This window comes from Trichinella spiralis (assembly GCF_000181795.1).
Source record: "Trichinella spiralis strain ISS 195 chromosome Unknown Scfld9, whole genome shotgun sequence".
In the NCBI taxonomy this organism is placed as follows: Eukaryota; Metazoa; Nematoda; class Enoplea; order Trichinellida; family Trichinellidae; genus Trichinella; species Trichinella spiralis.
This window is the reverse complement of record NW_003526948.1, coordinates 7,075,345-7,096,146: the sequence shown is the minus strand read 5'-3', so window position 1 is coordinate 7,096,146 and position 20,802 is coordinate 7,075,345. Positions and strand designations below refer to the sequence as shown.

The following is a 20,802-nucleotide window of genomic DNA, read 5'->3' as shown; positions in this document are numbered from 1 at the left end:
AGAATCGCACAACACACACACAAACACAAGGTCACACTTCCGCTCGCGTTCACGCTCGCCGATTAACTCGCAGATTACGTCACCACCACAACAACACACCGGTTACGGTAGCAGATTGGGATCTTCAGGCTCAAACCGAGGAAGTTTTCAACAAACATAAATCACTGATCTGATTTAACAAAACTACGCCAAATATATGTTTTTGTTAAATAGCGAAGATTATGTTTTCAGTTGGCAAAATTATTGAATACATCTGAGTCAACTTTCAGACCAAAAAATGTTTGCATTAATATCACATGAGAGCATTTTAAACTTTGCACAGATGATATTGATTGCCTAAAAGACTGTAAAGTAGCAAATGATCATGTTATGAAAATGACATTTTCTCATAATTTTGAAGCCAAATCACGTTACATTAGCGTCTGACATTCTTCTGACAGATGTGCAATGTTAATTATTGTCTCGTTTATTTTTCAACGTCAAATTATTCAATACATTTAATATGTAAATATATTAAGCAAACCCAAATGAATATAAATCATTCAGAAATATGGTACACTTGCACTGTTTTTGCCGTTCCTCTTCAATGCCTGCATATCAAACTTGTACATTAATGCCTTTACTATCAAGTGCACATGGCCAAGCACGGCAACATGTCGATAGTCATTAGTCAATTAATTGGACGTGGATTGAAATTTGTTTCTGCCGCTGGTATTTATCAGTGGCGTCTGAAATTACGTCTGGCACAAGATCCCAAATGCTTTGAACACACAGCCACGCTAACCATTGAAAAAATGCCTATAATAAATTAAAATTATGCATTGTGAACTGTCTCAGTGGATGGATATTTTGATATTTATCATATAATCAAAGGTAAAGTTTGTCATTTTATCTTCGATGAAAATCAACTGGACCGTTGAAATAAATTTATTCTGAAAGCGCTGTGCAGTGATCAATTAATTGAGAGAAAGTTGTTCGGTTGAAATTACATACATCGCTGACGAAATCGGATCGTGCAAAAATTGATATTTCATGCTTTTCTCTGACAAAATTAAATTTCACATTCGCAAATTCAATAATAAATGAAAATTTTAAAGTGTAAAAAAATATAACATGCAACATTTATTCAAACCACAATAACCGTTGGTTTGATGCTGTCATTTGTTTACACTAGAACGCAACAATGTGATCAATCAATTTGGCCATTTTAATTTGTTTCAAAAAAAGATTAGATTCCATTTGGATTATTACAATTTTTGGTAAAACAAAAAAAAACAGTTCCAACAAATTTATAAAAATCATCTTCCACATTTTATAAAATGTCAACAGAAACTGATTTCCATGAAATTTACATACAGTTGATGTGTTAATTATACTTGACAGCATGATCAGAAGAGGCTCATAAAATTGGCGCATTATCGTTTCTAAAATTGATGGCAGTTTTCAAATTGAACAGTGTATATTTTAACCTCGTTTTTCAACATTCCACTTTGATGACAAATTGCACCGAAAACAAGCTATAAATTTTGATCAGAAATCAATTGAAACAATTTACTTTTGAAAAATTATTCCACATTTTTATAAAATAGAATGATTAATGATATTTTCAAATTATTCAAATCAACAGTAAATTTTCCACATTTTTTCAATTATAATCCGTAAAATTGTTATTGTTTTTAATACTGTTCAAGTATAGTTAATTTTGCTTTGAAAAATTCAATTTTTTTTTTGATTTGAATCTTTGTAAAAATAAAAGTATTCATTTTGTACACAATTTCCAATCATGAGCATGTATGTCTATTTTTTTAATTCCATTTTGTATAAATATTTGAGATAATTGATAAATTATTATGAAAATATAATAATAATAATATCTATAGTGTATGATTATTCCATTAGGAGGCAGTAAGTCCTGGAAGAGAGATTCAGCGTGATAATATGTGAATAAATTTCAATAATAAAATAAATTGAAAATTAATTAATGAAAATGAAAATAAATTATGAAAAGTAACCACTTACCCAAGTAAAGAGCAAAGAACAAGTTGAGAGTGTTGAGCGTAATTGCCAGCTTGTAAGTAGTCCAACATGCTTCAAAGTCGAAAGCTTCTTGGGTTTGGTAGATGTAACTGATTCGATCCGCATTGTAGGTTGAAAGAAGGCAATAAAGATCATCAGGAGGTGGATCAATGTTATCAACAGTAGCTACTGTGGACAGTGAATAATGGCGAGCACGTTGTTGCTGTTGAGCGCGGTAGTGTTGGCGGTAGAAGTCGTCGGATACGAGCGGCATACGCGTTCCAATGTCGGTCCAATTGACCACGCTCAGAACCAAAAGTAGCACGCAACTAGCGAACGAAAGCACGCTAAAGGCAAGGTGTGCAACGCACCAGTTGCGTGGGCTTCCGGTACTCAAAGCTGCGGCACCCAATCCGCAGTTGATCAAACAAAGCGACGACACCCAAACGCCGGTGTAATATGGACACATTGACGTGAGCAAGCAGCAACTCAAAGTGGAAGCTAACAACAACAGACACATCAAAGCGGATACGGTAAGACCGACCACTGCCCATGTTGTAGTTGTTGACGTTGTTCGATGTTCTATAGAATCGTAAGTGTCGTCAGTTTGGAGTTCAGCAAGCCTGTAAGGTGGGGGTAGTGGGGGTGCGGTTGGTGGAGGCTGTAAATCGGACAATGCTTGAAATTTCACTTTCAAATCGCACACATCCGGTATCGATGCGGCCGCATCCGAACGACTCAAAAGTGCCCGAGATGGCATTGTGCTTTGAAAAAAAAAACAAAAAGCTTTTCAAATATTGACAAAAACAAAGTTGCACAGTTCACAGCTCGATTCTAGCAGTATGATGATGCGCAAGTGGTGCTGTTTCGAGCAAACGACGTTGTCTCTTCGATCGATCGATTTGTTCAATCGTTATGTTTTGTTGGTTTGTTGTTCTTCAACCTGCTCGGATGCTTGTTAGAAACAAAAGGGAAGAAGCAACTGGCGCGACGGCTTAGCTATGCAATTTTCTATATTCAATCTCAAGGCAAACCAGAAAGACTACGTTGTAATGTTCGAAACTGGTTGCCCAGGGCGACCGAATTTCTTTCCCAACAAAACTTCCACAAAAACTCCTATTCACTTATTTCAGCTTAATTTTCAATTTTATTCCAACGTAAAATATCCCCCAATATATATATATATTTTTTTTTTAAATAATTTCCATTTCAACTATAACACCACTTCCCTCACATGTTATTTGTTCAATCTACTCTACTATTAATAAATATTTTCAAATAAAAAAAACCATGACGTTTCTCAACATTTGCATTTGTGTTTGCTCTTTTTTTTTCTTTTTGAATTCAAATGGACGAGTTGTAAAATTATCCAAACTGATTTAAACTTCTCCATGACGTCAAATAGTATTCGAGAAAAAAAAATGCAAACTCACATGTCACAGCATTTCAAAGTCATGTCATATGTAAATTATGAGTTCTTTGGGTTGTTTTTTTTGCGCATTTTCTACTTTTATTTCCAATTGAGAGTATGTAAATTTACACATGTTGGAATAAAACTTTTGAAGAAGAAAGAAATAAAGAAATTGGTAAGACAATTTTATGAATTATTTGAAATGAATTTAGTTTAGTTTCAAAATGAGATATTTGATCCGTGAGCATTATTTCCGTTGATTAAAATGCATTCTTTTTACAATCAACGCTATTTATCTAGGAATGTGATCATCTGTCCCAAATAGCATCATTGAAAATAGCAATGAACAGATGAACAAACGAGCATGTGTCATCAGGGGAAAAAATATTTTTTATTTTACTGTAAAAGCGGATCGAATGAAAAATTGAAAAATAACTTACGGAGCAATTTATTAAAACAGATTAAATATGAATAGTTCTGCTCTGATAATAGTAGATTTTTTAATTTTACTGCTAAATAAACGACACATTGGTGATCATATTATCGGCAACAGAATTGAAATATTCCATCTTTCGTGCACTAAGTGTGTGAATAAAAAGGTAAATAAATATTTTCAGAAAAACAAACATTCAATTCACCTATAGCTTAAAGAACAACACATAAACAATAACAGTTTAAGAGAATTATTTAAAGTAGAATGAAAAATGATAGAGAATAATACATCTTATTAAAGTCAAGCGATGCATGTTTTTTCAAAATTGTCAGCTTTCTAAAAATAGTGCTGAATCAGTTTGAGCAAATCAAAATACACCAGTTTCATATTATAATCAGATTATTTCACAAATCGTGCGTATAAAAATATTTTTTAATTTATTTTATTAAAAAAATATTAATCAATTTTTGAAACAAGTTCAATGTCATTTTCATAAAATGCAATATTAGTTTGCACACATTCAAAATTCATTTATTTCAGCTTTACTGTGCAAAATTTTTTTAATTTTGTCAAAGAATTTTTTAAAATTAACTTCTAATCGTGAAAAATATTTTTTGAATGCTATTTACACTGGTTTTATTAATTATTTATTCTGCAGTTTCATTCATGCTTGAGGGTTGCTTTTGTATTGCATACGGTAGTTTCAAAGGTCGCACATTTAATTTGGTGATTAGGCCTTCGGGCACGCTCGGACCCGCAAGGAAAGTGTCGGGTTGGTCTCATGGACTTTGACCCATCGAATTATTTCCAGTTCCAATACGTAAATGCGTTCTTTTCGCTGCTGATTTTTATCTTTTGGTTTGGCTATTGGTCATTGCATTTGATTGCCATAATTTACGGGTAATTTCGTCCGAATCAGTTCAAGAATTGTGTTGTAAAGGTAATTTTTGTTCTCAGGAGCCGTAAGTTACACAGAAAAGTCAACTGCAATATCGAAGCGGACAGTCTTCCTGGAGTTAGTATTATCAAGCCACTGGTTGGCGTGGATTCCAATCTCATCTCAAATTTAACTACATTCTTTTTCCTGAATTATCCAAAAGTTTGTATCAGAATTTATTATCTTCTATTCAATTGTGAATTAGCATAAGTTGCTACTGTAGTTTTTGAAAATTTGTTTTCATCATGCTGTATGTACCTGATTGGAATTGTTTTCAGTATGAAATATTGTTTTGCGTGCACGATGCCAGCGATTCGTCTTTACCAATAGTGCGGTCACTGGTTGAAAAATATCCGCATGTTCCGGCTAAGGTTTTCATCGGTGGCACAACTGTGGGCCTTAATCCAAAAATAAACAACATGATGCCGGGTTATGTAGCGGCCCAGTATCAGCTCATTCTCATCTCTGACTCAGGTCTTCGTAGTAAGTTTTCCAACAAGAGATGTTTGTTTCAGTGTTTAATTTCGATATTTATTTATTTATTTATTTAAATAGTTGAAATTGTATTCTTTATTTTCGTGAGCAACGTTAGCAAAAGTTGCTCAGTATCAGTATTGATCGATATGATGTGATGTCCATTTTTGTGATGATAAATCCACAACACACCGGAATTAGTTGTGGTAACGAACGAATCGATGTTGCACAAGCAAAATTGCACGAGCTTGTGACATTTCGATCGTTCTCGCAACCATGACCACGTTGATAAGTCACAATGCACACAATATTTTCTCTGACAATGCAATTTTGTTTTATTGTTTAATTGTTTGTTTAACTGGGGTGATTAAGCATGCGCAATCGAATTGATCAGAACTTTCTTTTTAATCGAAATTCATCTATTAATAATATTTATAGTGAAAAAAGAAGCTCTGCTTGACATGGTGATGGCGATGCGAGAAGACACGGCTCTCGTTACGCAGCTTCCATTCACGTACGATCGGAAGGGCTTTGCTGCCATGTTAGAAAAGGTTCCTTTCCACACTTAATGGACAATGCAAATGATGAATGAATGATTAAGAACCATTTGAACATGTTAGGTCTATTTCGGTACTGCCCATGCGAGAATTTACCTTACCGCCCACGCGTTGGGTATTGTATGCAGCACTGGAATGTCGTCGTTGTTGCGCAAGTCGGTCTTGGACGAGGCCGGCGGTATACAAGCGTTCGGCAAGTACATTGCTGAAGATTACTTTTTTGCTAAAAACGCCAAATCAAAGTGAACGCACGAATGAGGAGTGGAATTTTTCGATGGAAATTATTTGTTTTTTTTTCTGTCTCTTTTCAGAGGATGGAAATGCGCTATTAGCAGTTTACCTGCGCTTCAAAATTCTGGCATCTGTAGTGTGACCCATTTTCACGACCGACTGACCAGGTAAGCGTTGTTGTTTTGCATATCCTGTGTGTTGAATTTTCTCATTTCGAGATGGGCACGTCTGAGGTTCGCAATGCTGCCGTATACGGTGGTTTTGGAACCGTTGCAAGAATGCATCCTACTTGGTATTTTGACAATGCCAGCGGCCAGTTATATCTTTGGTTGGAATTGCGCAATTTTTTTCTTGGCTCATGTTTTTTGTTGGCTATTTCTGGATTGCGTTTTACTCAGCATTGTTCAGGTAAGGTGACCGAATTTGATTCCCCCAAAAAAATCCCCATTTGCTACTATTTTTTGCCCAAACCGCATGCGATGAATAATAATTTTTTTATTGAATAAAATGCTTCTCACCGCTTGTTTTGTTTCAGCGTTGCAAAAAATGGAAACAGAAATTCCTTTAGAAATCATATGCACAATGCACTACTGTGTTTGTTTGTTTTACGCAAAAAGTACTGATCAATTGCTGTACTTTATTGTTAGGACCATTTTTTGTTGTACTTTTTGGTCACCTGATTTTGGCTACTGGTGCATGATATGCATGCATTCTGGAACTGGACCGTAGGTTTGTTTGGTTTATTCACTTTTACTTTGTTTTTTTCCCACTCTCTTTCTCTCTCTTTCTCAGGATAACTAATTTTTATACTGACGTTATTATTATTATTATTATTATCATTCATTGTTTCTTTTGAATTTCTTGTATTGGTGTGAGAAACGGTCAGGTAATAGAAGTGATGTATTATTAAATCTGTTTTGAGGGATATTGTGTAACGTGTGGACAGATGCGATTGTTGTTTGCTTGGTTGTATCGGGAATTGTCTGCATCATCCATATTTATACGTGCAGCATGGAACCAGAGGATTCACTGGCGCACAGCAACGTTTCGCCTGCGATGGGGAGGCGTGGCTGAATTGGTTCAAAGCTGAATCACTACTCAAATTCGTTGATCATCATCGACATGTTAATCTTTTTTTTTTCTCCTCTTTCCCCGGTGAAGAATCCATTTTCGAACATACATTTCTCATTTTCAATTTTGTTTTCACTTTTATTAATAATTCTGTCTTTTGTTTTTGTCCAAAAAATTTTCGACATTTGCTCATTCGGCATCATATCTGTAGTTGGTGCTTAACAGTGCACATATGCGTTATTAGAGCATTTCATTTCAGTCCACATTCACAATCAGTCATAGTTATTATCCATTTTTATCAATTACACACACCACCTGCATTGGTGGATAATAATAACAATAGTATGTTTTACCAAGAAAAATTATCTAAATACATATATATATATATCATTGCAGGACATTTTCTAATCATGTTTTCGAAATTAGTTGTTCAATAAATTCAGGAATGGAACCACAAAATTGCAATGATTCGTATTATTATTGATTTATTGTTCATTATAATAGTAAGTACTATTGGTTAATTGATGTGTATGTTAGCAATAAAAATTTTTTGTTTGTTTTATTATATCTTTTGAATTTGTTTTCACTTTAAAAATTATCATGAAAAGGATAAAAAGAATTATTGGTTAAATTTAAAAGGGAATTTTGCAACAGCAATGAGTCGGTCAGGTGGGTTTAGAATGAAAACTTTTTCCCCCTGTCTCTCTCTCTCTCTCTCTCTCTTTCACATACACACACAATCCCACTGGTCTTTTTCAGCTGCTAATAATAATAATAATAGTCACCACCACCACCGGCTCCACCAGCTCCACCATATTGTACTCTGTTTTTAGCATTTTCGATCATATCGTGAAAAGATTTTTGGAAACTGGCCGAATCGATGATCACATTCACGCCCACCCAAATGGCATTATTTTCGTATTGGAACATCACGTCAGTAAGGCGCCCTATTCCGAGCGGTGGTATGGTGAAGCCGTTGCCGAGCAGTTCGTTCAACTTGGCTTCGACGGCCATTTTGGCAAGGTCCACGATCAGTGGACTGCTGTTTTCTTGTTGATTTTCAATTTCGATCGACTGGACCGTGAAGGACGGTGTAATGTGAGCGCCGCGGGCTTTCAACATCAGCAGACCTTTGCTGCGTATGTTTCTGCTGAACAGCAGCTGTTTCGGATGTCCCATCGTGGTCCACAGTTGCATGGTCAGCGGCATGTCCAACAGCACACCCTGATTTTGACGGATTTGGACCGACGGGCAGGTGAACGGATAAAGCCGAAGTTCGAGATATTGGCGTTTCGTGGGCGGCAAGTTGAGCAATTCTCCAGCGCATCCCCCTTCATCGCAGCCGTTCTGCAAAAAATCACTGATTTCTGCCGAACTGCGCGATCCGTCGACCGTCACGTTCAACATGCCAGTGTTGTACAAATGGTAGAACATGGAATTCATCGTATAGTCGGCCAGCAGGAGGTAGAAATGATGGTAGTGGTTTTTCGTGATCACTGGGGGTCGTTTGGGGTAGAATGGTGCCGACGAGTGGCCTCTCAGTTTCACCTCGCCGCGCAGAGGTATCTCCATGAAGCGCGTAGTGCCGGCTTGTCTGACGGTCGGAGCGGCAACCACGCCCAAATCCCAAGTCAGTTCTGTAATCAGGCGCGCCAGGTCGGCGAGCAAATGGTCCGGATTCACGCTGCGAAAACGGACCGACCGAGGAAATCGTCCGCCGGTTTTGTCGTGCAAATTAATCTCAGACGGGATCTGCAAAATTAACATTTTCAATAAATTGAACGTGACATTGGACATTTGAACAAGCAAAAAAAAGCACAGCACGAAAAACCACAACTGTTGATGAATAGTCAAAGATCAAGTTTACTGCATCTATTCGATTAGACTTTTCTCACTTGAACATATATATATATATATATATATATATATAACTTAAGCTGGGTTGGGTTAATTGGTTTGGTTTGGGATTTATTAAAATTAGAAATTTCGAAACGATCCAATTTACCTGATGAAGCCACTGATTCAATCGTATCGTGCCGTCGTTTTGAAGTGTATCGCAGAGATTGCCGTCGAAGAAATCTTGCAGTCGACGTTCGACTAATGAATTTATTATATTGCTTGCCAAACGCAAGCCGGATATGTCGTCTCCACCAACGTCGATCAGACCATAGCTAAAGCTACAGTCGCCAATGCGCACGAACAATTTGCGAGCAGCGTCGATGCCGAACATAAAAGCAACTCTGAAACATCAACATTTCTATTGTTACTGTTGTGTGCTGTTGGGATTATGAACGCAGAACCGTATGCGTCATGAAACAATTGGTCGCACTAACCTGAAACTGATGTCTTGTAAATTAATTACAAATATCTGTGAAGAAAGTAGAATGGAACTTGTGGTCAGCGAAGCTTCCAATTGAGCGCTCATTCCTCGCCCTTGAACAATAAGCTGGGGCTGTACGGTCGGTGCCCATGTCACTTGGACATCTCTCGCCGGTTGGAATCTGGTAATCACGAGATTGTTAACGTCGTACGAGACGCCCAACTTACTGCCGCTGGTCAACGTTCCCAATGTGAACCTGGGAACCTCGTTGTTGATCGCCTTCGCTACCGCATCCTTCATGTTCTTCAAGCCGTTGTTGGTCAACTGAAGCAACACGCCCGGATTATTCGGCTGACCGGATCCATTCAACGAACAAGCAGCTTTCCTAGCCAGTGATGTATCGACGACGAAATTCAACAAAACTACCAGCAACAACAGCATAATTGTGCAAAGTAATCCAATTCGACGTCCGTTTCTCTTTTCCAACAAAATCACAAGCCAAACAAAATACGCGAAGAAACATTTGCAATTATACTTCAACTGAAATAGCTGGCTTTCTCTGAGGCAGTAAAGCAAAGACCGGTCTCCTCCAGACGGCACACTTTTACATAACCATGCAAATAAATAAATAAATAGAATGTAATCATAAATCATAATATCTTCAACGCAATATCGAAATTGACATTCAGTTGAACGAAATTTTGATTGCTTATCAAGATTTATAACTGTTTACAATTTCTTTTCCACCGTTCATGTTTCTCTTTGTAAACAACAACTGCAAAACTTCAAAAAATTGCTTCTTTTAATTTCACCATTTCCAATCCAAATAATGCAAATTTGAAATTTCTTCAATATTAAAATAAAAACAAAACAATTCAAAGAACTGATCAATGCAATTTAAAAACTGTTTATCAAATAATCATCATTAATAATACGTCTTGATATGATAATACCACATCACAAACCGTTAAATGTTTGCAAGCGAAAACATGCTCAAGGCTGACTAATCTTGCACCAGTTTCAACAAACAATCAACCGCATTAAATATTACAACATTCTGCTCTGATGTAATACATTTTCCCATCCTCTTCGCAACACATTTTAACAAGGCTACAAATATTAAAAAAAAACAAATTAACTATAATTATAAATAAAGTTTAGCAGTCCAATTTGTAATCACTTTTCTAAAACAGAAATATGGGAAAATTACAAATTAAAAAAATTTATAATTTAAAATAATAAATATATTTATTTTGTGATAAGAAAAAACAAATAAATGCAATAATTCATTTACACTCAACTGATCAAATGGTACCAACCGACACTTGCAGTTCAAATCAATCTGGACTGTGTTTACTCCAGAAATTAATCTTTATAAAATCACATTTCAAAACAGCAATATATACATATATAAACGATATGTGAAATGAATTTAGTGCATTACTGTTGTAAATTTAAATTAAATATTATATGGTTTAAACTGATAATTCAAATAATAAACATTCCCTATCATATATGAAAAAAGTCAACTGATGTAACATTGATTACAATTAACAAAACTAAAATAAAACAAAATGCTTTTCAACTGCTCTGAATACAAGTATAATTTCATACCGTAAACGCTTAACTTCAAAACTGAAGACGTGTAATAAGAATTTTAGCAAAAAGTCATTTGAAACACACTGTAATAAGTTGCACATGTTTGTTATAAAATTACAAATAATACATTTAAATAGTTTCGAAGAAAACACTGACAAAAAATGAATATTTTATTCCATAAATGACATGTAAATAACAGTTAACTGCTTCTTCGAGCACGTTCAACAAAAACCAACCGCTTCAATTGCCCCAAACTGGATGCCTGCTAGTAATCAGGATCTGTCGGAAATACTTTTTTCGAAGATGACAAAAAACACTACAAGGACAAAATTGTCCCCTACCGTAAACCAAACTCAAGCAACAACCTGCCACTGTTTTCAACAGGGCATGATAAAATATTGACAAAAAAAATTTTCAGTAGTTTTCCCATATTGTACATTTTACTGGTTTGTTAAAGCATACACTGCAATAAATAAATGCTTTGTTATTGCTCATTTTACGCTGGCAAAAAATTACATTGATTACACTGAAAGCTAGAACAGGTAGATGGCACTGCAGTGTCATGAATTTTCAAAATCAACCAATCACAGACAACGCCCACAATTTACCATTACCGCTAGAATGTACCTAATATTCATAAAGTCCCGGTACATTGTAAAACATTAATTACATATTGTTCTCACTTCATTTAAACTTAAAAGTAAATTTCAATTAGCATTATTCTCTCTATTTCTGTATAAGCCTAGTTAGCCGAATTTCCAGACAACAAAACGTGTATATTTAGTGGAAAATGAAATACACTTCAATTCAAATGCTATAACTACAAATTAATGATATTTTGTGTACAAATTAATCTATATTAATAAATTAATATAACTCTGAATACTGTCAACATGTGCTAATAATTCAAAAAACTATATTTTTAGTACATAGTAAAGAAAATATTTCGTCTAATTTTATTTTTAAAATAAATTAAAGATTCAAATTTTAAAATAATTTTCAATGTATTTCAGAAAAATATTTTGTAATATAGCATTATATTCACATATATAATGATATAGGATTACGGCTACAGTAGGGCTAAAGATTAGTAGGATGAACGTGATTTCTACAAAATTCTTCCTACTGTAACCTACTTATCGTTTCAGTTTTGTGGTAGCTAATGTGAGTTGCCTTGTTGAAGATGAGTTCACCGGAAGAGTTGTCTGGCGATGTTCATCCTGAAGCCGGCAATGATTCTAGTGCTGAACAGTCCTGTGAGCATGGTGAACCGAAAATTAGCACACCACCATCGGATATAGTGCATATTGCCGAAGACAATAGTGATGGTGTGGTGTTTGTTGAAGAAAAGAGTATTACCGAAGAGAAGGACGGTGATGATGCGGTGCATATTGAAACAGAAAGTATCACACCGGAGATTCAAGAATATGAGTTATCAGAAAGCGACGAGTATGAATTTGACGCAGAAGATGAACCTGGTAACGCGTATGAATCAGAGTCGTCTGAGGAATCGGACTTTGATGATGAAAGCACTATTGAAGAAGAAGAAATGGTTGCTGACAGAGATGAAATTGCTGACGAAGTTGCCAGACTTCAGAGTGTATCTTTTATTATTGTTTAATTATTGAGAAATGAAGATTTTTTATAATTTTGTTATTAATAATTTATGATAAAATTGTTTTTATTTTTTATTGTTTTGTTTTGTTTTGATATTAGTTGTGAAGATTACATTTTTTTAACAGGAACAAGATTTGCCTATTGAAGAACTGTTGAAAAACTATGGTGGTGTTCTTTATCCGAACCATCCGCTCAGTAAAGATAGCCAAAAATATTCTACTACTGCTTCTGCTTCTGCTTCTGATTCTATGGTGAACGAGTACTTCACCAACCCAGATGCGTTTTGTACTAGTGATGAAGATGACAGAGACTATGTATCTGATGCGACATGGAAAAGTGTACGTTTTTCTTTTAAATTAATTATGAAAAGTGGAAATTGCTTGACAAAAGTTTTGTAGGAAATTCGTACCGGACCTGAATGTCAAGCTGAAATCCCTGATATGGAAGTGGATGAGCCAGTTGCTAGAGAGGAAATATTGCTAAGTAAGCCGGGTCCTGAAATGGATTGCTTCGAATCTTTTTATGAAGAAGTGGCAAACTGGGTCAACAAAACGTTGACGGCGAAGTTATCTTTTGAGTATGTTCTTGAGGTGTACAACGAGGAGAAGTGGGACAAAGATATGACGAAGAGTAAAATCGAACGCGAAATAACTCTCGCACTAGAGAAAATGGATGGCGTGGAAGCCATCGGGAACCACGTTTTAATGTTGCTTTGTGCTCGTGGAACGTTCCGTGAAAGACCATGGAGCATTTCGGACGTTACCATTTTTGAAGATGGTTTTACAAAGTTCAGTCGTGACTTTCACAAAATCAGACTTCAGGCAATATCATTTTTTATTTACTTTTTGAAGAAAAATGAAAGTTTAAAAATGTTTGCACATTTTTAGTTTCAACATCGCACTACTACGGAAGTAGTGAACTTTTATCATGTCTGGGTGCAGAGTGATCAGTACATTGCATTCAAAAGACGAATGTTGGACTTCATTAATACTCAAGCCATCACTGACAGGTAACATTGTTTTGAAATATGCTGTTGTTCAGAAGTGACTTTTCTCATTTGAAATTTACAGTATCAGCTTTGCAATTTGATATGTAGGCATAATGATGAAATTTTTTATTCCGTTGATGCATATAGTTGAGATTGTTTTTTCTTTTTGTTTTTATTAAACAAACTTAAGAGTACGTTAAAGAATAAATAAATTTAAAAGAGAAATGATTGCTATTTATCAGGGATTATTTTTAGCATGGGTGTGGAAAGTGCCGGTGCAGAACCTGAGAGCTCTGGCCAGCGGTCAACGTCAGCGGAAGAAGGTTCGGATCCATCTGTGGCATGGAGTATATGATTCTGTATTTATTGCATTTTTTTACTTGCGTACTCTTAAGTGGTTTGTTCAATATAAGTTTATTTATGCGATCTCTTTAATCCAGTGAATGGAAATATTTATTTTTAAAATAATTAGATGGAGCGAATATTGTATTCCTTCTTTTTTATGCATTTCTGAATTGTGATATTTATATATTCATCTACTTTTTTATTCGGAATGTTTTCAATAAAGTGTACTTATTGTATTTCGTATTAATAAATCAATCAATACGCGAAAAGTATTCCCTTTGCAAGATTGAATGGTTGAAGAATTTTATCGCACTACTTTTCATAGCATCATCAAACACAAAAAGAAAACAGAAACAACAATAACATATAATATCTTTTCCGGTTGTTCATTTGATAAGAGTAAAATTTTATTCAGTGAATGTATGTAATTGGATATGAACAGAGTGAATGAAATAAGCTCAGTATTTTTCAGTCGCACCAGTTATTTATATTTCCACCGACAATGTTTGATAATTGACTGGAGTACGGTAATTGATTTTTCTTTCCATCTTGCGCATCTTTTTTTCTCTCTCTTCCTTGAAGTAGCTAAGTTGAAATGAAATGTTTAATCTGAAATGAATTTTGTTTCTATTGGTATAAATTAGCAGGAAAAAAAACGAATATAAATTTAATATATTTTACTTGGATGATTTGAGCGAGCAGATCTGAACAGCCTTGTCACCGGATTGGGTGGTTCAACCATTGGTATGGCGCACACTGATTCGTTGTTACAGTGGAATTGTGATGACGGTCGACGAGTATGAAGTTTTTCTTGCTTGATAGGCTGCTTGGCGTAGTTGCGCCTGAAATGGCCGAAAACCTTGGAAGCTAGATGAAGATGAGATCGTCTGCCTTCATCAGATAGTGGGGCTAAAATTGCCGGCGGCTCGCTTTCATCTGACGTGCATTTTATTTCCACCAGCTCTTGGGATCCTTTGGGGACGTTTGCCAAACTTTCTCCATCACTGCTCTGATGAATGTGAATCATCACATTTCAGCAACAACAACAACAATAATGATGATGATAATGATAATGATAATGATAAAAATTGATAGGAACAAATTTTCAAATATTCAATGAAATGAAATGAAATTGATTATTTGAAGGCTAAGGTTTGTTGTTTTGAAGGGCAAATTTGAAAGTTACCTTCTGATTGGCGTCGAAAAGAACGCTTCCGAACTGTGCCGCAGGCTTGCTGCCAGCCGGAGGAGTGGCCAGTGGGATATCGGCGTACAGGGTCGAGGTGGCGTGGCGCCGACGGTTGATGGAGCGGTTTCGACCTTCGGCTTCGGCGGCCGTGGCCATCATCTGCTCGGACAAGCGTTTCACGTCCATTGCCCGGAGCAGGGCTTCGCGACGTTTCATCGCCTTTTCCCGGCGCATCTGGTTGCGGTAAAATTCGGCAAAATTGTTCACAATTATTGGAATAGGCAACGCGATCACCAGCACACCACAAATGCAACACATGGCGCCGATGATCTTGCCCGGCACCGAGGTCGGGTACATGTCACCGTAGCCGACCGTGGTCATGGTGATGCTGGCCCACCAGAAGCTGGCCGGTATGCTGGTGAAATTGGTGTTCGCTTGGTCCTTTTCGGCGAAATACACAAGACTGCTGAACACCATCACGCCCATCGACATGAACAACATCAGCAGGCCCAGCTCACGATAACTGTTCTGCAGCGTGAAGCCGAGCGACTGCAAGCCGGTCGAGTGGCGCGCCAATTTCAAAATTCTCAAGACGCGCATTATGCGGAAAACTTGCACCACACGCCTGGCATCTTGGATGTGCTCAGCGGCCAGCAGGCGGTTCTCCGTGAAAAACAGCGAAACGTAGAACGGCAATATGGCCAGCACGTCGATTATATTCAGTGGACGTTTCAGGAATTTCAGTTTCTTCGGAGAAGCCCAGAACCGGGCGAAATATTCGAACGTGAACCACGCGATGCACACCACCTCCACGTAATAAAGGTGCGGATTTTCCAGCGTGTCGTTCGTAACCGCGTCGTGGTAGCCTATGTCCGGCATGCTGTTCAAAGTCAAACCCAGTGCCGCAAGCACAATGAAAAACATTGACAAAAATGCGATCACCTGAAAATTTTGTTCATTCAAATTTAATGTTCAACGTTTTTCATTTAGCATGCGCAAACCCGAGCTGCTTTTGAAGATTGAGGATTTTCAAGCAAATTCCAAGCTCTTCTTCGCAATTCTGCATATTTACCACTCCCAAAACGTTCAGATATGTGCTCGTTCATCATACATTCACACTCTTTGCGCATTTCGTCTTGTATTGCCTCCTTCTGTTGGTAGAATCTCTGCTGACAGCACATTTCCAAAAATGCCTCATCCACCCCCCAATATTCCAGTTCATGAGTAAACGCCAGCACACATATATCCTAAAATTGAAAATAAACAAATTGATCAAATTTGCAGAGCATTTTTTTATTGCTTATTTTTGAATGATCTACTGAAAAGCAAACATTGAGTGCAATTGACGACCAGTGATAGAGGGAAAGTAATATTTTCAAAAGTAAACATCAGCATTGGAATCGATACGACAACGATATTGATGGTGAATAATTATTTCTTCCTTCTCACTTATCAAAGTTCAAGATCAACGATGAGTAATTTTTGAATATTGTTGAAAAGCAATCTCACATTTTACCATTACACAAATAAAATATCCACAACATGAATGGTTGGGTCGTTTCAAATTTACCGAAAAATTGAATTCAAGTAATTCAACACTTGTAAATGGTGTATTTATTTATTTATTTGTTTGTTTATTTTATTGCTCAAACATCAGCACAAGCCTCTACCTATTGGCACGCTTTCAGTTGCCATAATCAGATTGTTCAGTGAAATTGTTCAGCGGCAGTAGTCAGTTTATCTCGACGTGAATGAAGGAAGCAATAAACGAGAATAAACACTCTGCATGAATGATTACTAAAATTTCAACATCGTTGCGTTCACATTTTTGGTATTTCTGTTACTATTTTCCAAGCGAAACGTTCCTTTTATTTCAAATTGGAATTTTATTCAAATAAATTCAAAATGATAATAATTTAAACCATTTAGATTTAAAATAATTATCTTCTTTTTTTACAAACATTTTGATGAAAAAAATTTACAACTACTATTTATAAAAACTCTAAAATTTCCTAGCTCTTTAAGTATCTTTTAATGATAATATAAAGTGATTGAATGAGGTAGTTTTTTCAATTATCATTCATTTGCTAACTTTCAATCTTACTAGTAATTTGGTTTAAAGTTTAAAACAACAACATGCTTGAACTTTTGTTTTATAAGAGCAAACATCTGTTCATCAACGAACAATCAGTGATGGAGAAAAACAAACAAGCCCACAGAATGCAAACTTCGATACGCAGAAAAATTCACGCTGAACCATGGATTTTATCATAATCTATTTTGCAGACAAGTGAAAATTGAAAAGAAAATTTATGTCCAGCAAATCTATTTCCTCAATTATTCGATTAACTCTAGCTACGTGTAAAAATCCCCGCGTCAGCTTATAGTTCCAGAGACTTACTTCTATAGTTTGCTGATCTTATAATATTCTCTTAATATCAGCTAAACTGCTCTCTTTTGCTTTCTCGTCGAAATTCTCCATGCAAAAAGGTGGATTTATTCATTTCAGCTGGAAAATAATTTAAAAAACCGAAAAAAACATAAGCTTACTGAACATATCTTCTGAAAAACATGACCAGGATTTCTTCTTTATTTCATGGTTTAAGTTGAAGTCTAATTCTAATTCAATTTTTTGTCGTTAGAACAAAAAGAACAGACAAAATAATGATGCCTGAAGTAAACATGAAGTACTGTGTAATTTCCAACTTTAATTACTACGTATAATAAAAAAGAAATCAAAAGCAATAACTAAAATTTATATCCAGATAAGGTTCATTGAAATCCGCTTATGTGTGCGTATGTGTCTTTCTTTTGAAAACAACTTCAGTAATTTGAAATTTCATTTGGCAAAAATGTTTAATAACTTCGCTTGTTTACAACTTCAAATCCATGTAGCTCAGAAGAGAAAATGGTTATCATTATTGTTCAACTTTTTATTCTGACTATATTCAAAGTTCTGATTTTCCCATAGCATCATATTTGAGTAGCTTAAAAAATTGACCATCATGAATTTGATCATATCATACAAAATACATCTAGCTTAAAACTTGTGCTAATATCATTTTACTGAAAAAGAAAAAAGAAAAATAACATTTTACTAAAAAAAAAATTTCCATCTTCGCAGCATGACACTTGTTTATATTATTATTGATCAATGATTCAGTGAATTGAAAATGTCCTTCAATAAAAATAAAAGAAAATAATTTATTGTAATTTTCCAAAGTTTATTATAATAAGTATTATGAATAATTTTATTGATTAAATATAGAAATTTTGCTAAAGGTTTTCACAAATGCCGAATTTCTCATGAACCTGGCACGGCGTGAATACTTACTTTTTCCAACGCTCAAACTCATATAACATGCTTAGCTGATGATACGACGTCAAGTTGTTCAAATATTGAGCATAATGCTTTAACATGAAATGAAAGCCGACAACAATGAATCAAGATCTTAAGATGAATAATATTAAAAATCATTTACAAAGTTGTTCTGACAGAGTGAAAAGTAGTAAACTATTCAAAAACAAAAAAGAACAAAAAACGTCTAAAAATTGAACTTACATCCACAAAGTGTAATTTTCCGGTTCGGTAAAATTGTAATACTGATGAAAAAGATCTCGGATGACGATCAAAAAAGAACATATTCTTCTCAGGATCATAATCATCGCAAAGAGAAAGCATCGCTTCGATTGTGGATGCATTGTATAAACGACAAAGTCTGCTTGTGGGCATGTGATTCAATGTGGACCACATTACCTCGTGTATTTCACCTCCAACATTCAGCCGAACCCGTAATGATGATCGACGCTGTTCAGGGTCAGCAGTTAAAGAAGAACTTCGTCTACGTCGATAATTGCATTTGTCATTTAAATTGAAATCTTTATTTCCAGATTTGGAATCGGCTTGCAAAAGTTGATTATTGCACGTCAACACTCCCTCGTTGCCGACGAATGGTCGATCTCCAAACTGCATCTGGGTATTATCCCCAGTGTAAAAACAGAATGTCGAATTGTTATTTTTACTTTTTAAAATTTTTAAAGTTTGAAAAAAATTATGAACAAGAATAATTGATGGAAAACAATTCCTTGAAAGTTTGGAGAAACTTCTGCCACGTTGGCTGCCAATATTACTGAATTTGATGTCGATGAAAGAGCGGCTGTCGACTGCTTGCCAGCAACAGCAGGATGCTTCAGCAAAAGAGTCTGCATTAGCTGAGAGTAGTGCTAAAATAGCGGAACTCAGCCAAAACCGCCCTCTGGACAAACGTCCTTGTTAGAGAATAATATATCGATGCGATGATCATCTTCATACACACAGACGAAACAACTGATACTTTTGCATCACTGATATGCTGACCTTACATTAAACCAATCATATAAATTTTCATAACATCCAATATTATTATCATTATCGCAACAAGAAACCCAACCTAATAGCGAATAAACACTTTTTCATGATGCCGCCAAATTATATACATTTCTTTGAATTTTAATCCAATTCCATTGATCAGTTGTTGCAAAAAAAACTGTTGCCAACAGTTGCAAAATTCCCTTGATACTTACTTTTTGGTCTCAAAGTTTCACAATGCGTCGTCACCTCTTACAATTTAATAAAATCCCATTTCTGTTAATTTCAACGTTTCCAAGCAACTTCCGCTTGACTAGTAGTGTGAAAAATTATTTATTTATTTTCAATTGTAATTATTCTATCTGTATTTTTAATATTTGTGATTTGGATAGGGAAGGAAATGTCTGAGATTAACATCTCGAACTTCAATTAGAACGTTTATTCTTCAAAAATTTAACTGCTCAATAATACCATTTCTCAACGGTGGATGAAAAATTCCTTAAACCCACATCAATTGTTTTTTGGTTTTTCTTTAGCAATAATTTTAATATCCAACCAAATAGAAGCCATCCATTATTGTTATTAAGTTTTGTTTGAGTATATCTTCAGTATTGTTTTTTTAAAATAAAAACTGAATTTCAGAAAGTTAAAAAAACAACATCAAAAAGTAAAAATGCCACTACAGTAAAAAGATTTAAATACTTTTTATTTAATTATACATCAAATACTGAGTTTAGATGAACAATACTTGATGAATAACTAAAAAATTAAATTATAATTCCAACTTTCGCTATTGCGATTTTCTAATGAAAAATAAAGAAGTAATTCAATTACGGCACAGATGTTGAAATTTAACCAATTTTCTTGCTAATGTATATGGAATTTTATCTTGTTAAATAAAATTTTGATTTATTAAACAAATTTATGAAATGTGAATTTTAAAACTCATCAAAGTAGGTAGGTGAATGAACTAAAACAACCAAAATTGAAGTATTTCGCATTTGCTATACAGTAATATTTATAATTAAGAAATATCAATTATGTATGAATAGAAATTTAATTCTTGAATCATGTACAAAAATCATACATTCTTCTATTTGTCAACTTCAAACTTAGCTGCTTGAAATTTACAAGTGAAATTTGGTCACCATTCTTTTAGCCATTAGTCTGCAATAATGCTTGACATTACGGCAGTTTTTTTTCTGGTCTTTAATATTTCATTTTTTTAAATATGTAATCAAGTATATCTTACTGACAATGAATAAT

At 35.2% G+C, this 20,802-nt stretch overlaps 5 protein-coding genes across 5 annotated transcripts, besides 1 other annotated feature; 3 read left to right on the top strand and 2 right to left on the bottom strand.

Moving 5' to 3' along the window:
- Positions 1–1,170: 1,170 nt before the first annotated feature.
- Positions 1,171–2,776, bottom strand: Tsp_10344 (conserved hypothetical protein). Its single transcript, XM_003372538.1, has 2 exons — positions 2,020–2,776; positions 1,171–1,424 (listed from the first exon to the last, which is right to left on the bottom strand). The coding sequence occupies exons 1-2, from the start codon at positions 2,774–2,776 to the stop codon at positions 1,171–1,173; spliced, it is 1,011 nt and encodes a 336-aa protein (XP_003372586.1).
- Positions 2,777–4,526: 1,750 nt separating this feature from the next.
- Tsp_10343 (ceramide glucosyltransferase) lies at positions 4,527–7,149 on the top strand. Its single transcript, XM_003372537.1, has 7 exons — positions 4,527–4,632; positions 4,672–4,760; positions 5,076–5,280; positions 5,710–5,812; positions 6,140–6,226; positions 6,278–6,467; positions 6,982–7,149. The coding sequence occupies exons 1-7, from the start codon at positions 4,527–4,529 to the stop codon at positions 7,147–7,149; spliced, it is 948 nt and encodes a 315-aa protein (XP_003372585.1).
- A 2,284-nt stretch (positions 7,150–9,433) lies between these two features.
- Tsp_10342 (conserved hypothetical protein) lies at positions 9,434–9,846 on the top strand. Its single transcript, XM_003372536.1, has 2 exons — positions 9,434–9,526; positions 9,577–9,846. The coding sequence occupies exons 1-2, from the start codon at positions 9,434–9,436 to the stop codon at positions 9,844–9,846; spliced, it is 363 nt and encodes a 120-aa protein (XP_003372584.1).
- A 2,386-nt stretch (positions 9,847–12,232) lies between these two features.
- Tsp_10341 (hypothetical protein) lies at positions 12,233–14,009 on the top strand. The gene is made up of 5 exons (XM_003372535.1): positions 12,233–12,649; positions 12,792–13,004; positions 13,065–13,424; positions 13,554–13,675; positions 13,910–14,009. The coding sequence occupies exons 1-5, from the start codon at positions 12,233–12,235 to the stop codon at positions 14,007–14,009; spliced, it is 1,212 nt and encodes a 403-aa protein (XP_003372583.1).
- Positions 14,010–14,484: 475 nt separating this feature from the next.
- On the bottom strand, positions 14,485–19,161 carry Tsp_10339 (potassium voltage-gated channel protein Shab). Its single transcript, XM_003372534.1, has 5 exons — positions 18,751–19,161; positions 16,190–16,435; positions 15,663–16,130; positions 14,755–15,008; positions 14,485–14,608 (listed from the first exon to the last, which is right to left on the bottom strand). Exons 1-5 carry the CDS (start codon positions 19,159–19,161, stop codon positions 14,485–14,487), a joined length of 1,503 nt encoding a protein of 500 aa, XP_003372582.1.
- Positions 15,447–15,560: a sequence feature (Potassium channel RNA editing signal; Rfam score 66.44).
- Positions 19,162–20,802: the final 1,641 nt, after the last annotated feature.

Bases quoted from the DNA above. Each gene is read 5' to 3' on its own strand.
- Tsp_10342 (XM_003372536.1), top strand. From the start codon at position 9,434: ATGCGTCATGAAACAATTGGTCGCACTAACCTGAAACTGATGTCTTGT. The intron at 9,527-9,576 runs GTCAGCGAAGCT...TTGAACAATAAG, and splicing joins AAAGTAGAATGGAACTTGTG to CTGGGGCTGTACGGTCGGTG.
- Tsp_10343 (XM_003372537.1), top strand. From the start codon at position 4,527: ATGCTTGAGGGTTGCTTTTGTATTGCATACGGTAGTTTCAAAGGTCGC. The intron at 5,281-5,709 runs GTAAGTTTTCCA...TAATATTTATAG, and splicing joins CTCTGACTCAGGTCTTCGTA to TGAAAAAAGAAGCTCTGCTT. The intron at 6,227-6,277 runs GTAAGCGTTGTT...TCTCATTTCGAG, and splicing joins TTTCACGACCGACTGACCAG to ATGGGCACGTCTGAGGTTCG.
- Tsp_10344 (XM_003372538.1), bottom strand. From the start codon at position 2,776: ATGCCATCTCGGGCACTTTTGAGTCGTTCGGATGCGGCCGCATCGATA. The intron at 1,425-2,019 runs GTAAGTGGTTAC...CATCAATTTTAG, and splicing joins GTTCTTTGCTCTTTACTTGG to AAACGATAATGCGCCAATTT.
- Tsp_10339 (XM_003372534.1), bottom strand. From the start codon at position 19,161: ATGCAGTTTGGAGATCGACCATTCGTCGGCAACGAGGGAGTGTTGACG. The intron at 16,436-18,750 runs GTAAGTTCAATT...TTTCAATTTTAG, and splicing joins GAAAATTACACTTTGTGGAT to GATATATGTGTGCTGGCGTT. The intron at 16,131-16,189 runs GTTTGCGCATGC...CAAAATTTTCAG, and splicing joins AATCTTCAAAAGCAGCTCGG to GTGATCGCATTTTTGTCAAT.
- Tsp_10341 (XM_003372535.1), top strand. From the start codon at position 12,233: ATGAGTTCACCGGAAGAGTTGTCTGGCGATGTTCATCCTGAAGCCGGC. The intron at 13,005-13,064 runs GTACGTTTTTCT...AAAGTTTTGTAG, and splicing joins CTGATGCGACATGGAAAAGT to GAAATTCGTACCGGACCTGA. The intron at 13,425-13,553 runs GTTACCATTTTT...GCACATTTTTAG, and splicing joins GACCATGGAGCATTTCGGAC to TTTCAACATCGCACTACTAC.